Source organism: Solanum stenotomum, chromosome 1, assembly GCF_019186545.1.
Source record: "Solanum stenotomum isolate F172 chromosome 1, ASM1918654v1, whole genome shotgun sequence".
NCBI classification, from domain to species: Eukaryota; Viridiplantae; Streptophyta; class Magnoliopsida; order Solanales; family Solanaceae; genus Solanum; species Solanum stenotomum.
In genome coordinates this window covers 92,458,641-92,473,657 of record NC_064282.1, presented here as the reverse complement: position 1 = coordinate 92,473,657, position 15,017 = coordinate 92,458,641, and the positions used below count along the sequence as shown (strand labels likewise).

Here is a 15,017-nt window from a genome sequence, read left to right as displayed (position 1 = left end):
ACCCTGTGAAGACATGAAAAATAAAATAGGGGTTATTGTGCCCTATATGCAATCAGGGGTTATTGTGCCCTGTGAAGACATGAAAAATAAAAATAGAGGTTATTGTGCCCTATATGCAATCAGGGATTATCGTGCCCTGTGAAGACATGAAAAATAAAATAGGGATTATTGTGCCCTATATGCAACCAGGGGTTATTGTGCCCTGTGAAGACATGAAAAATAAAATAGGGGTTATTGTGCCCTATATGCAACCAGGGGTTATTGGTGCCCTATGAAGACATGAAAAAAATAAAATAGGGTTATTAGCCCTATATGCAACTAGGGGTTTTCATGCCCTGTGAAGACATGAAAAATAAAATAGGGGTTATTGTGCCCTATATGCAACCAGGGATTATTGAGCCCTGTAAAGACATGAAAAAATAAAAATAGGGGTTATATATTATTATTATTATTATTATTATTATTATTATACTTAAGATCATTTATTTTATTTTATTTTTATTTTTGTACATTTTCCAAACATAAAAGAAACAAACAAAAATAAAAATAAAATAAAATGCCCCAGATTTTATTAAGAAAAATAATCCTTTTTTTTATTGTTATCATTATTATTGTGGTGCATATTGTAGGAGAGACAGGGATTCAAGAACTTACCTGGTGGCGTTTGACTCTTGCGAATTACTTGCACGATTTTTCTTTGTACCTATTTTAAAACAAAGAATATTTTGTTAGTTTTTCTAAACGGTGGTTGGTTTGTGACTTCAAATATCTTGTGGAGTTTGACTTTGAATCTGTGTTGGTTGAAAGAATCATCATATTGACGATCGCGCGAATAGCTTGAAGATGCTTTATAGACGGTCCTTATCTTCCCTTGAAACACTTCTTATGAACATTTTGACCCATTTCTATCTTGTGCACGTTGTGGGGTTCATCCTTTCCAAAACAACTTTCTTGCTTTACCGATTTTCACACGGTATCAATTTTTTTGATATATTTGTTTTTCGATCGGTTCACAGCCCTAGTCAATGTTGTGCATGCCCCCAACATTTAACTGGAAATACCGTAGTCAATTTTGCTACTTTAATTTGATTTTCTCACTTGACACGAGTTTATGCTGAATGAGACTCAAAGAATACCGAACACAAGTACAAATGACACAAATGAAAGGGTTATGAAAGAAAAGTTATGTCTAGAAGGAAATAAGTAAATGTTTAAAAGGAATGAAAAGAATCTTATCTGAAAGTACGTGACCACCTTAATGAATCATGACATGCATTTGGACTGAACGTTTGATCCTTTTAAGTTGTCCGAATCTCATGAAACAATGTTGTACCTTTAAGTCTATAGTCTGACTTCTATCTTGATTGTGTGCTCATGCCAAGATGGAATGTCATCATTTGATGAATGGTGCCCTTCATGGTTTTCCACCAATAAGACATTCTTATCTCTTTCTCTCAACTTACCATCGTCTTATGGTGCCCGTGAGGGTTTTCACTCATAAGACTCTCTCATTTTTATTTATTTTTTATTTGTAACACACCGTAGGTCACAATGTCATGTCTCAGCCCTTGGAGAATTGAAGAACATGATTATTGTTTTATTCAGTGATTAGACCGAACCCCAATGAAGGGTTGCCTACGTATCCTCTTAGGAATCAGGTCGAACGTAGTTCAATGAAAGTTTTTTTTTTGCACCAGACAAGTGGTGTTTGAAATAAAGGAGGATACATTTTTATCCTCTCATCTTGAGAATATCAATCATGAGAGTGTCATAACAAAAATTGTTAAACGTAGTATCTTTTGATCGAATCTGCGTTAACAATTGTGTCGATTGCCTTTTCCTCCATATCTGCTAGTTGCAATGCTCCTTTTGATAGTACTTGTTTAATAACATAAGGGCCTTGTCAATTTGGGGCGAACTTTTCTTTGGTCTCGTCTTGATGGGGAAGGATGCGTTTCACAACAAGTTGACCGACTTCAAAATTTCTTGGGTGTACCTTCTTGTTATCAGCTCGAGCCATCCTCTGCTGATATAATTGACCAAATCAAATTGATGTCAACCGTTTTTCGTCTATCAGTGCTAATTGTTCTAACCTTGATTTAACCCATTTCGTGTCCTCAATTTCTGCCTCGACAATGATTCGAAGAGAAGGGATTTGAACTTCTGCGGGTATGACAGCCTCAGTACCGTAAACTAATAAGTAAGGAGTTGCACCGATTGACGTACGAATAGTCGTGCGGTATCCCAAGAGAGCAAATGGTAGTTTTTCATGCCACTGTCTAGATCCTTGCACTATTTTCCTAAGAATCTTCTTGATGTTTTTATTTGCCGCTTCAACAGCCCCATTTGCTTTGGGTCGATAAGGGGTTGAATGACGATGAACAATTTTAAATTGCTCACAAACTTCCTTCATCAAGTGGTTATTGAGATTCACTGCATTGTCTGTAATAATGATTTTTGGTATGCCGAAACGACATATGATGTTTGAATGAACAAAGTCCACCACTGCTTTCTTGGTGACTGATTTGAATGTGACAGCTTCCACCCATTTGGTAAAGTAGTCGATGGCAACTAAAATAAACCGATGCCCATTAGATGCTTTCGGCTCAATCGGCCCAATAATGTCCAATCCCCAAGCCACAAAAGGCCACGGAGCAGACATAGGGTGCAACTCTAAAGGGGGTGAGTGAATCAAGTCGCTATGAATTTGGCACTGATGGCACCTGCATACAAATCGAAAGCAATCTCGCTCCATGGTCAACCAATAGTACCCTGCCCGGATAATCTTTTTTGCTAGAACATAACCGTTCATGTGAGGGCCACAAACCCCTGAATGCACCTCATTCATAATTGTTTCTGCTTCTTGAATATTCACATATCACAATAGATTCAAATCTGGAGTCCTTTTATATAAGATATCGCCACTCAAGAAGAACCCATTGGCGAGTCGCCTGATAGTTTTTTTTTTATCTCTATCATCATGTATTAGATATTCTTTAGCTTTTAAAAACCGTTTAATGTCGTGATACCAGGGCTCACCGTCTGGCTCTACTTCAATTATATTGCAATAACCATGTTGATCCCTAACTTGGATTTCCAACGGGTCAATATAGGTATTACCCGGGTATGGAAGCATCGAGGCTAGGGTGGCCAAAACATCAGCTAACTCATTGTGAAACCTGGGAATGTACCTGAATTCAATGGACTTGAATCTTTTGATGAGGTTTTCTAAACATTGTTTGTACGACATGAGTTTAATGTCTCGAGTCTCCCATTCGCCTCGAGCTTGTCGAATGTGCAAATCGGAATCCCCTAAAACCACCAACTCCTGCACATCCAGATTTATTGCCATATTCAAACCCATGATGCAAGCTTCGTATTCTGTTGTGTTGTTGGTAGAAAAGAATCGAAGTCGTGCTGTGGCAGGATAATGACATTTGTTTGGTGAGATAAGAACTGCCCCAATTCCTACTCCATTTTTGTTGACAACCCCATCAAAATATAATTTTCACACGTGACCATCATTAGGAATTTCTTTCTCAATAGAGTTGATTTCTTCATCAGGGAAGTATGTCCTTAGGGGGCTCGTATTCGTCATCGACTGGATTCTCTGCCAAATGATCGGCCAACGCTTGTGCTTTCATGGCGGTGCGAGTGACATAAATAATATCAAATTCTGTAAGCAAAATCTGCCATTTTGCCAACCTACCTGTTGGCATGGATTTTTGAAAAATATATTTCAAAGGATCCATTCGAGATATAAGATAGGTCGTGTAGGACAAAAGATAGTGTTTCAATTTTTGGGCAACCCAAGTCAAAGCACAACAAGTCTTTTCTAACAGAGTGTACTTTGCCTCATAACTTGTGAACTTTTTGCTCAAATAATAAATGGCTTGTTCCTTTTTCCCCGTAATGTCATGTTGTCCTAAAACGCAACCAAATGAATTATCCATCACTGAAAGATATAAGAATAACGGCCTATCAGGTTCTGGTGGGACCAATACCGGAGGGTTTGATAAATATTCCTTAATTTTGTCAAAAGCCTCCTGACACTCACTTGTCCATTTGATAGCAGCGTTCTTTTTCAATAACTTGAATATCGGCTCACATGTGGCGATGAGTTGAGTAATGAACCTGCTGATATAGTTTAACCTTCCCAGAAAACTCATGACTTCAGTTTTGGTTTTTGGAGGTGGCAATTCTCGAATGGACTTTATCTTAGAGGGGTCCAATTCAATACCTCTTCGACTAACTATAAAACCCAAAAGTTCGCCAGATGGCACTCCAAATGCACATTTAGCTGGATTAAGATTGAGGTTGTACTTTCTCAATCTTTCGAATAATTTTCTTAGGTCACGCACATGGTCGACTTGCGTTCTAGATTTAATGATGACATCATCGACATATACCTCAACTTCTTTATGCATCATGTCATGGCCTATGATAGTCATAGCTCTCATGTAGGTTGCTCCCGCATTCTTCAGACCGAATGACATGACTCTATAACAATATGTACCCCATGCGGTGGTGAAAGCAGTTTTTTCTGCATCTTCTTCATCCATGAGAATTTGGTAATATCCGGTGTAACAGTCCACAAAAGATTGAATCTTATGTTTGGCACAATTATCAACCAGGATGTGAATGTTGGGTAATGGAAAATTGTCCTTTGGACTTGCTTTGTTTAAATCTCTGTAATCAACACAAACTCTGATCTTTCCATCTTTCTTTGGCACTGGCACAACATTAGCCAACCAGGTAGTGTATTGGACAACTCTGATCACATTTGCAGTCAGTTGCTTCATGATTTCCTCTTTAATTTTATCGCTCATGTCTGTCTTAAACTTTCTCTGCTTTTGCTGGACAGGTGGAAAATCAAGATGTATTGGAAGTTTGTGAACTACTAAATCAGCACTTAGACCCGGCATGTCATCGTAGGACCACGCAAAGACATCTTTGTATTCAAATAAAACTTGAATTATGTCGTCTCGAATGTTCTAATCAACATGAATACTTATTTTTATTTCTCTCACTTCTTCAGGAGTTCCTAAATTAACCGCCTCAGTTTCACTTAAATTAGGTTTAGGCTTATTTTCAAATTGATCCAATCTTTTTTTTATTTCTTCGTAAGCCTCATCTTCATCATATTCGTCAAACTTTGGATTCATTGTTTCGAGATCAGACAACTTTTTAGGATCTAACTGTAAACTCCGCATGCATGTCATATTATTAAAGTAGACATTAACGTAACTGAAATGAAAAATAAGAGGACATATATTAGAAAGAGCAAGAACAGAGAAGATGATTTAATATGATTGGGAAACTAGAACTTTATTGCATTAAATGAGAAATGATAGAAGGGTTAACACCAAAGTGAGATAGCTAGAAGGTTTGAATTACAACCCTGAGAATAATCCAAATAAATAAATTAAAAGCAGCAAAATAAACTACCAAGACTCCCTCCTTGTAGGGAGAGGAGTGGCTTCCCAGTTGTTGAGCTGGACATTCGGGCCAATGAACTGCACATCCATATGACTAGTGCCTTCACCCATCTAAGTCATGTTTACGTCATAAAACATTTCCTTGATACCTTGACATATTTCATCCACATCATTCTGGATAGAGAAGTCTGGACTCGGTTCACCTCGAGATTTAACGAAAGATTGAGCAATATGAGGGATTGGCTTCAACAAATTCCAAACATTTCTTTTACGATCTTTTGCCCATTTTCTAACAAATCTAGTTGGATTGAAACCCAAACTGAATGTCTCTTGATTACCCATCGGATTGATGAGATCTACAATTCCTTACAAAGACAACCCTAGTCCCTTTCCACGTTCATAGCCGTTTTGTACCATCTGGGACACCACCATGACTGAAGTAGATGATAGATGAGGTTGTGGTATAGGCTTTCCCTCCGAAAACTGATTGACTGTTATAATCTCAAAAGCCTGATAGTTGAGGGATTCACAACCTCTTTTGGCCTCAATGCATGGTATTGAAGGATCTCGGGTGATTGGGAGATCATCTTCACCATGGACAATGATTTCCAGTTTATCATGCTCAAACTTGACCACTTGGTGCAGAGTAGACGGAACAGCTCTAGCCAGGTGGATCCATAGCCTACCCAAAAGTAGATTGTAAGAAGTGTCCATGTCTATTACTTGGAAAGTGATTCCGAACTCCACTGGTCCAATTGTAACAGTTAAGTATATTTCACCAAGAGTGTCCCGTTTTGCGCCATCAAATGCACGCACACATACATTGTTAGTACGAATCCTATCCGTGTTGATTTTCAACCTTTGTAGAGTAGAAAGAGGGCATATGTCTACACCCGATCCTCCATCGACCATGACCCTCTTCACATAGTGTTCTTTACATTTCACGGTTAAATGTAGCGCCTTATTATGCCCAGATCCTTCCAAAGGCAATTCATCATCAGTGAAAGTGATTCTATTTACCTCAAATATTCGGTTGGCCATCTTTTCCAAGTGACCCATCGTGATACTTTCTGAGATATGTGCCTCATTCAAGATTCTGGTCAAAACTTCACGATGCTCTTTAGAATGTATGAGTAATGACAACAAGGATATCTAAGCGGGTGTTTTCCTTAACTGATCAATAACAGAATAATCTTGAGCTTTCATCTTTTTCAAGAACTCTTCAGCCTCCTCCTCAGTGACAGGTTTTTTAACCGACAACTGATTTTCTTTGCCTTGTTTATCTCTTTTTAATTCTTCTGGAGCATAACACCTCCCAGAACGAGTTAATCCTCTAGTTTCATTTGTTTCTTCAACAATCTCCTTTCCCATGTGGGTAACAACGACTTTGTTGTAGTTCCATGGAACAGTCTTGGTGTTTGTCATCGGAAGTTGTGTTGCAATTTGTATCATAACTGGCTCTTTCACACTTTCTTGATTTTAACGAAATGTTCGAAGTTTACCAGGAATGTATAATTTTGGTCCATTCAACGGTACCTCTCTTCTTTTTATTGCTCCAGGAACATACAACACTTATTTTCTCGAGTTTCCAAAATTTGAACTTGCACCATTCACAATTATGGGTGCCTTCTGTATAGGTTCTAAAACCATACTCGACTCTTCTTTTGAATCCCTGCTTTCCATTTTTGTTCTACATGTTTGCTCACAATCTTCATAAATGTCTACCATCCCCACAATATGCTCCTTATTGTGAGCAGAGAGTGGGTTATTGGTGACATTTGGCGCCTCCTCATTGCGTATCTCAATTACCTTATCCTCAATCAACTTCTCAATGACTCTTTTTAGAGTCCAATAATTCTCTGTGCTATGACCTGGAGTGTTAGCGTGATACTCACATCTAACAGTTGGATCAAAGCCTCTTGCATTCGGATTGACAAAATAGGGATTGACAGGTTCAACCAATCCTAATTGTACTAATTTTCGCAACAAACTCGTATATGACTCTTCAATTGGGGTAAAGTTTTCTTTTCGACCTTGTTCTCTTGTATTATCCATCCGGGGACGTTGATTATGGGGTGCCTGAAAATTTTGTTGTTAGGGGCGAGAACCTTGTGGGGCAGGTGCCCGCCATTGTTGGCGCTGAGGAGGTCGGACATATGCTTGAGTGTTGAGAACTGCATATTGGGATGGGTAATAATGTTGAGGAGAATTAGATTATTTTTGTTGGACTTGAACATAAGGGTGGTTCATGCCCATTTGAATACCTCTCGATCCAGACGTCATCATGGACCCTTCTTCTTTCTTTTTTCGATCTACAAAATTACCTGACCCGCTTTGTATTGCTTGCGTGGTAGCTCTAATGGCTGTCTAACTTATAATTTTACCCGATTCTATGCCGTTCTCTACCACTTCTCCGATCTTAATTGCTTCGGCGAAAGGCTTCCCCATTGCAGCGAGAAGGTAATGAAAGTAGTCAGGTTCTTGTGCCTGGAGAAAAACATCAATCAATTCATAGTCTTTTATCGGCGGTTTGACTCTAGCCACCTGCTCCCTCCATCTTATGGCATATTCCCTAAAGCTTTCAGACGATTTCTTCTTCATATTAGCTAGGGAATTGCGATCCGGAACGATATCAATATTGTATTGGAATTGTTGGACAAAATCTTGCGCCATGTTATCCCAGACATGTCATCGAGAAATATCTTGATCGATAAACCATTCTGAGGCTACACCCGTTAGACTTTTTCCAAAGTAAGCCATAAGAAGTTCTTCTTTTCCTTCGGCTCCCCTTAGCTGATTACAAAATCTTTTCAAATGAGCCACTGGGTCGCCATGACCGTTATACTTATCAAACTTTGGAGTTTTGAACCCTATAGGCAAGTGAACATCTGGAAACATGCATAAGTCCTTGAACGAGACACTTTTATGTCCTCCCAGCCCTTGCATATTCCTTATGTTTTGCTCCAAACTCCTCATTTTTCTTGCAATTTCTTCATGTTCCTCGTCCTTAGTGGTTTTTTCAACCTCGACGGGGGAACTGCATTGATGAGTGTGGTGGTAAGAGTCAGGAATTTTGAAAGTCAATTTAGAGGCCTGACCTTGGCCGTATTGATCTTTGGGTATAGGATCATCATTAGATTTTTGTGCTAATGTTGGTTGAGGAATTGCATTAGTTTGAACAGTTGGCATGAAGAGTGGATTGTTCATCATAGGTGGATTCAACGGGTGTACCGAGGAAGTTCCAGTAGTATTAGATGTGTTAACGTAGGGTCCAAATCCAGGTGGATAAATCAGGTCACTTGTTGAGACTTGAATGGGGAATGACATATTCACATTCAAGTATTCCCGAATTGAAGATGGGGGAGCCTGCCCATTCATCCAAGCTTCATACATTTCGGCCATCTGTTGTATCAACATTTTGACCTCTTCTACAGATACCGACTCTTGTGCAACCATTTGATTTTGGACTTCGTCATTTTCCGACTCTGTTCCGTCTTTGCGTGTCATTTTTGCTTTCCCTTTTAATCTTGTGTTATATTGATGAGATGCCAGCTTTCTTCACAAACCAACCACCTTTAAACTCTTTCTCTCTTATATATAAAAAGGGAAAAAGGATGAATTTACCCTCGAACTTTGATAAATGGTACGTCTATGCCCTCTGTTATACTTTGGGTCCATCTCTGCCTCTACCGTCCAATTATCGGTACACACATGCCCCTCTCGCTAACGGCCCTCTCATCCTATACACGTGTTTTAATCCTAATCAACTACCCGTTTGATCATTATTTTTAACCCATAAACTAACAACCCGCCCCATAAACCCATACCCACCCGATTCCCTCTAAAATATTAATTAAAAGACCCAAATCTTTCGATCATCTCCTCCGCCGCCACCGGCGACGAGTTTCCGATGACTAGCTTTATGTCCTCCTATCAATTTGATTGAATTATTCATTTAGAAAATTCAAAAGCATTGATCAGCTTTTTGTCCAGATTCATCAATACATCGGCATCCATATATTCAGCCAAAGTACCATATATTTCAGGCATAGTTATATTTGACTTGACATTCGCAAAGTCAGGAATCATATGTTCTTGAATCGGAGAAAAAGTATTTAGCTCCCAATTGTTCCTGATTGCAGAGTCCCCACAACCAGTTAGAAGTCCAATACAGTTTGTATTATTGGCTTGAAGTTCCGAATATGCATTACAGTCCTCATTAACATCAACAATAAAACCTTCCTGCAGGTGTGCTGGTTCCTTAGGTAGATTATTTTCTGGTATTGTGTTCTCAAATTCCAAAACACCATTTCCTTCACCAGCAGCTTCTTGAATTTGCACCTCAACATCATCAACTTCCATCGCTGGATTTTCAAATAGAGCATTGATCTTCTCTTCATCTGATGAAGACTCTTGAATTTGCAACACTGGTTCAACAATATTGATAGGAGTGATCGCCTTATATTCCTAATCCATCCGCGGCTCAACAAAATTTACCCCTGAAATCACCTCTGTATCCAACTTCTGTTCATCAGAAAAATCCACATCAGCTATACTCACATTACTACTTCGAGAAGGATTAGCAGAATTTTTCGTTTTTATCGCCGGTGGCGGCGGAGGAAATGATCGAAAGATTTGGGTCTTTTAATTGAATATTTTAGAGGGAATCGGGTGGGTATGGGTTTATGGGGCGGGTTGTTAGTTTATGGGTTAAAAATAATGATCAAACGGGTAGTTGATTAGGATTAAAACACGTGTATAGGATGAGAGGGCCGTTAGTGAGAGGGGCATGTGTGTACCGATAATTGGACGGTAGGGGCTGAGATGGACCCAAAGTATAACGGAGGGCATAGACGTACCATTTATCAAAGTTCGGGGGTAAATTCGTCCTTTTTCCCATATAAAAATAAATGTGTTAGGATTCAACACTTTGCAATATTAATCACGCGTTGTATGTTATGCACCTAAATTATTCTTATTTCTACAATGAGTTTTGGAAGACTTTTATGTTTCATCCTAGCTTTGGACGACTTGCTTATGTCTTTTAATCTCATACTTTACTTATCTGAATATTTTGAACGTATTTTGATCGAACCTGTTGAAGGTTGCCTACGTATCATGTTGAACATGAATCAGATCATTACGTAGTTCGTGAAGAAGAATTATTAAAAAAAAGAAAACACGACATTTATTTATATGAAGATATCATTCAAATCAAAATGTTCTTAAAATAAATAACCAAAACATCAAAGTACTTAAAGATTGAAACAAACTTCGACAAAAAATGAAAATAAAAGAAATAATAATAATAATAAAAAAAATCCTTCTCCAATATTTCTCGATCATCAATTGCCCCCAGGCTAGAGTAAACCTTGAACAAAGCTTTTGGCAGATGTGGGGCCAGTGCACACGCATGTCGACCCAGGCTCTCATCACTCCGATGTAAATAACCACCATAAACATCAATCAAGCTCTCTGTCAGCTGAAGCACTTGTCCTTTGGCCTCCTCCATATTCTCGTGACAATTCTGCAACCATTCTTGAGTAGTATCAACCCTGTGGGTCAAATCCTCTTCATGAGTCTGAAGCTCTTCGATTTGATTATGAAGTTCTTAACGCTCTCCCATCCATTGGTTTCTCTCGATTGCGACTTCTGCTTGATACGATGTGAAACGCTTTGCTATGTCTGTTTCTTGTCCAATCGAAGCTTTTAACTGATTTTGTAGTCTAGCCTGTGTGTGCATTAAGAGGGTCTTTTCTTTTTTATACTCCTCCTCTTGTTGCTCCATAGCGCCTGTGACAATGCCCAAATCCTCATATAAGGTTCGAATGGTGGATTGATGTTCTTTTTCAGCCCTTTTCTGAATCAACCTAACTCTTTCTTTGAATATTGCATCACGTTGAGCCAACTTTTCTCTAGCATTCTTTAGATCATTACTGAGGATGTCCAGAGTAGACCTGTAATTTCTTTCCACCTCGAGCCGAGCTTGCTTGATTCTGACTTCAATTTCCTCTTCTCGATCTCTGAGTTCTCGCGCTGATCCTTTGGGCATTACTTTGAGGGAGGCTTGATCAAAGAACCAATGGAGGTATGAGGGGTCTACTTCTCCTTCAACACGATCGTCTACCATAACTTTCGAGCTTAAAGTTTGACTACCACCCCAAATCTTTTGAGCTTCTGATTATCGATCTCGATCTTCAGACGACACTTCCCATACGAAACTCTGTGTATCCTCGGCCCTAGGTAAGATTTGTCTTTGTCCTAGTTGGCGTAGCACCTGAAGGGGTATGTATGGTTGGAATCCTCACAGGCTTGTCAGAACAAAGAATGGACGNCCAATGGAGGTATGAGGGGTCTACTTCTCCTTCAACACGATCGTCTACCATAACTTTCGAGCTTAAAGTTTGACTACCACCCCAAATCTTTTGAGCTTCTGATTATCGATCTCGATCTTCAGACGACACTTCCCATACGAAACTCTGTGTATCCTCGGCCCTAGGTAAGATTTGTCTTTGTCCTAGTTGGCGTAGCACCTGAAGGGGTATGTATGGTTGGAATCCTCACAGGCTTGTCAGAACAAAGAATGGACGATAGGAAGACATAACAATTACATCACTCGCAGGGAACCAATGATAGTTCCATGTAATATCAGATGCAGTTAATTTAAGAAGATAATGTCTCCACGCTTTGGCACATTTTGGCAATTTGTCTACTAATTCCTTCATCCTGTCTGGGTGGCTCAAAATATAATTCGTCCATTTAGATTTGAAATCTGTCGCAAAAACCACATTTGCAATAGAAGGCTGCAACCTTCAAAAAAGTCTTCCCCTTCTCTACATTTAGTCAAAGCACGATAAATGTTAGCCAACATCATTGGCAAGATAGTGAATTTCTTTTTCTTCATCATAACAGCGTCTATTCCTGACAGACGAATACTAATTTTTTTATTCCTTCTTGGAAAAACCATGGTTTCCAAAAAGGCCACCATGAATGCTTCTTGTCTATGTTTTTCCCAAGTAGGGAGGTGTTGCCCATTTTTAAGTTGCTTCCTGTAGTCTGAAATCCTTCTTTCTTTCCATATCTTGAGTATAGAAGTTCCAAGGAAACCAACCCATTATCGAAACACTCTTTATGAGGATAGATGATATGCATTTGTTCTAAAAATTTGTTCCTGTTGACGTTTCTTGGGGCTATGAGTATTTTGCTTCGGAGATCCTTGCCTAACCCTGTGAAACCACCCAACTCCTCCAATGTAGGCATCAACCCAAAATCGCTAAAGCGAAACACATTGCTTGTAGAATCCCAAAAAGGGATCAAAGCCTCGATCAAATCTCTGTCAGGACTAAATCTCATGATATCTGTGAGGAAACCAAGATGTTTGAATATCTCAGTTCGCCTAAACTCATGCATATCGTTCCACCAAGCCATGAGTAGTGGTGGGGTTTTATCCGTGATCATGAAATTTGGGGGATCATTGACCATTTCGACTGTTTCATCCCTTGGTATTTTATCACATCTCATAGATTTCATGGTTATCTGGTTAGGAAAAGAAACTCGCGATTTAAAACCAAATTTAACTTATGAAATTTTGATAATTCGAAATCATTTGTTGAAGTAGTTAAAATAAAAAATATATATATGAAAAATGACTCCGAATGCCTGAAGTGGTCATTCTTTCAAAAATGACTTTTGTTGACCTTCCTTAAGGGAAGCCTAGGTTGTTTTCAGAGAAAATGACCGAATAAAGAAGTAATTTTGACAAGTGAATCATGAAGAACAGAAAGAAAAAGAAATAAAAAGAAGGTGGATATGCCCTATTTAAAACAAATTTAAAGACATACATATATATAATAATTTATTTTATTGCATTTTTTTTTACTATAACCTTTTTTATTTATATATTTATTTTTTTATTTTTTGTAAAAATTTGATGTTTTGATAAAAGCGAGAATACAATTGAGGGTTATATATATATATATATATCTATATATATATATATATATATATATATATATATATATATATATAATTTTCAATTTGTTTATCTTGAATCATTTGCTGAAAATGGCTAAAATAGACATTTCTTCTTTTAGTCAATTATCTAAAGCCGGTCAACATTTGTTATAGTCTTCCACATGATGCAACAACTAGCACAAAAATATACATGATGGTCTCAAGAAAAGGCACCTGTCCTAGGCAGACCCGACCCCCATGCCGAGTCTTGCTAAGTTAAATGCACATGATGCAGATAAAGCGGAACCTAGTAAAGATATCATTTCTGAAGGTTTTAGTTCTACTAAGGTTGAACTTGTGGAGAAAGGTATCTAGACTGGCTGTAAAACGAGCGGACAACTCGAGTTAGGGAGTAGCAACGTACCGGTAGCAGCGCTTTTCGTCTTTGTGCATGGGTGCTCCCTTTTCTAAACATGTGTGACTAAAAATCCTTCACCATGGACCGAAGATCCACTGGCTATCTTGACAGAAGTGGGTGCACAGTCGCAATTCCCATAATTGTAGTATAGAAGACTCAGAAGGGTGTGCGAGAGAAGACAGTTATAATGTAATGCAAATAATATTAAAAATAGTTAGCACATTCAGTCAATAAATACAATATCCAAAACATAAATGAAGAAATAAATAAATAAAGTCATATACAAGTCAATATTTACAAGCTCGAATTCTGGTTATCCCCAGCGGAGTCGCCATCTGTCACATCTTTTTTTTTTCCTTAAAATTAATTTAAGTATGTTTTGAAAGAAAAAAGAGTTTCTCCAATTAAAGTGACATTTTGAAAAGAGATTATTTTATTATTCAGAGTCGTCACTTGGAATTGAGTTTTGGTGTTCCAAGTCACCTTATTATTTAAACCCCTAATCAAAAGGAAATTTGACTCTTTATTTTTATTGGTCTGCGAAAACAAAGATCGGGTGAGCAATTCTGTTGACCATAGGGAAAGTATTAGGCACCCCTCGAATCCCATGGTTCTAGCACGATCGATTCATTGACTATATATGACTTAAATTAATTTTCGGATATTGTATTATTAACTTAATAATAAAAGTTATTTACCTCATTATTTGATTTATTTTAAACCTATTTATATTATATTAATATATGTTCGTTAATTTTAAAAAAAATGTATATCACATAAATTTATTCAAACATAATAAAGTAAAGTTAATAGATTGATATTTACAAATCTTGAAACGTCTTGTAATTTCTTTTCTTCTCCTTTTCTTTTTCATGTATTTGTATTTATTTATTTTTATTGTGAATAGAAAATATGTAGGTATCTAATTGCTAGGAATTAGAATTTGTGTAGGATTGAGATTTTTGAGTTTGAGTATTTTAGGATTGTATTTTTTTTTAGTTAGATTTAGAATAGAAACAAAATTTTATGTGATTCGGAATTAGTTTTAGCAAGAAATTCTAAATAGATTAGGACTATTTTTAGAAAGATTTTTCCTTCTTAATTTTTATTTTCTTCCTTTTGTTTTCTTACTTTTTTTTCCCCTTTTTTACGTTTTGGTTTTATTAATTTATATATATATATATATATATATTTTATTTTTTTTTTGT

General features: G+C 37.6%; 3 protein-coding genes across 3 annotated transcripts; all 3 read right to left on the bottom strand.

Moving 5' to 3' along the window:
• Positions 1-2,044: 2,044 nt before the first annotated feature.
• On the bottom strand, positions 2,045-2,848 carry LOC125858744 (uncharacterized). Its single transcript, XM_049538558.1, has one exon. The coding sequence runs from the start codon at positions 2,846-2,848 to the stop codon at positions 2,045-2,047; it is 804 nt and encodes a 267-aa protein (XP_049394515.1).
• A 30-nt stretch (positions 2,849-2,878) lies between these two features.
• Positions 2,879-3,364, bottom strand: LOC125861642 (uncharacterized). Its single transcript, XM_049541500.1, has one exon. The coding sequence runs from the start codon at positions 3,362-3,364 to the stop codon at positions 2,879-2,881; it is 486 nt and encodes a 161-aa protein (XP_049397457.1).
• An 8,989-nt stretch (positions 3,365-12,353) lies between these two features.
• LOC125858726 (uncharacterized) lies at positions 12,354-13,866 on the bottom strand. The gene is made up of 2 exons (XM_049538544.1): positions 13,816-13,866; positions 12,354-12,974 (listed from the first exon to the last, which is right to left on the bottom strand). The coding sequence occupies exons 1-2, from the start codon at positions 13,864-13,866 to the stop codon at positions 12,354-12,356; spliced, it is 672 nt and encodes a 223-aa protein (XP_049394501.1).
• Between the last annotated feature and the right edge of the window lie 1,151 nt (positions 13,867-15,017).

Bases quoted from the DNA above. Each gene is read 5' to 3' on its own strand.
- LOC125858726 (XM_049538544.1), bottom strand. From the start codon at position 13,866: ATGTTTAGAAAAGGGAGCACCCATGCACAAAGACGAAAAGCGCTGCTA. The intron at 12,975-13,815 runs GTACGTTGCTAC...TTTCCTAACCAG, and splicing joins GACGAAAAGCGCTGCTACCG to ATAACCATGAAATCTATGAG.
- LOC125861642 (XM_049541500.1), bottom strand. From the start codon at position 3,364: ATGGGTTTGAATATGGCAATAAATCTGGATGTGCAGGAGTTGGTGGTT.
- LOC125858744 (XM_049538558.1), bottom strand. From the start codon at position 2,848: ATGAATGAGGTGCATTCAGGGGTTTGTGGCCCTCACATGAACGGTTAT.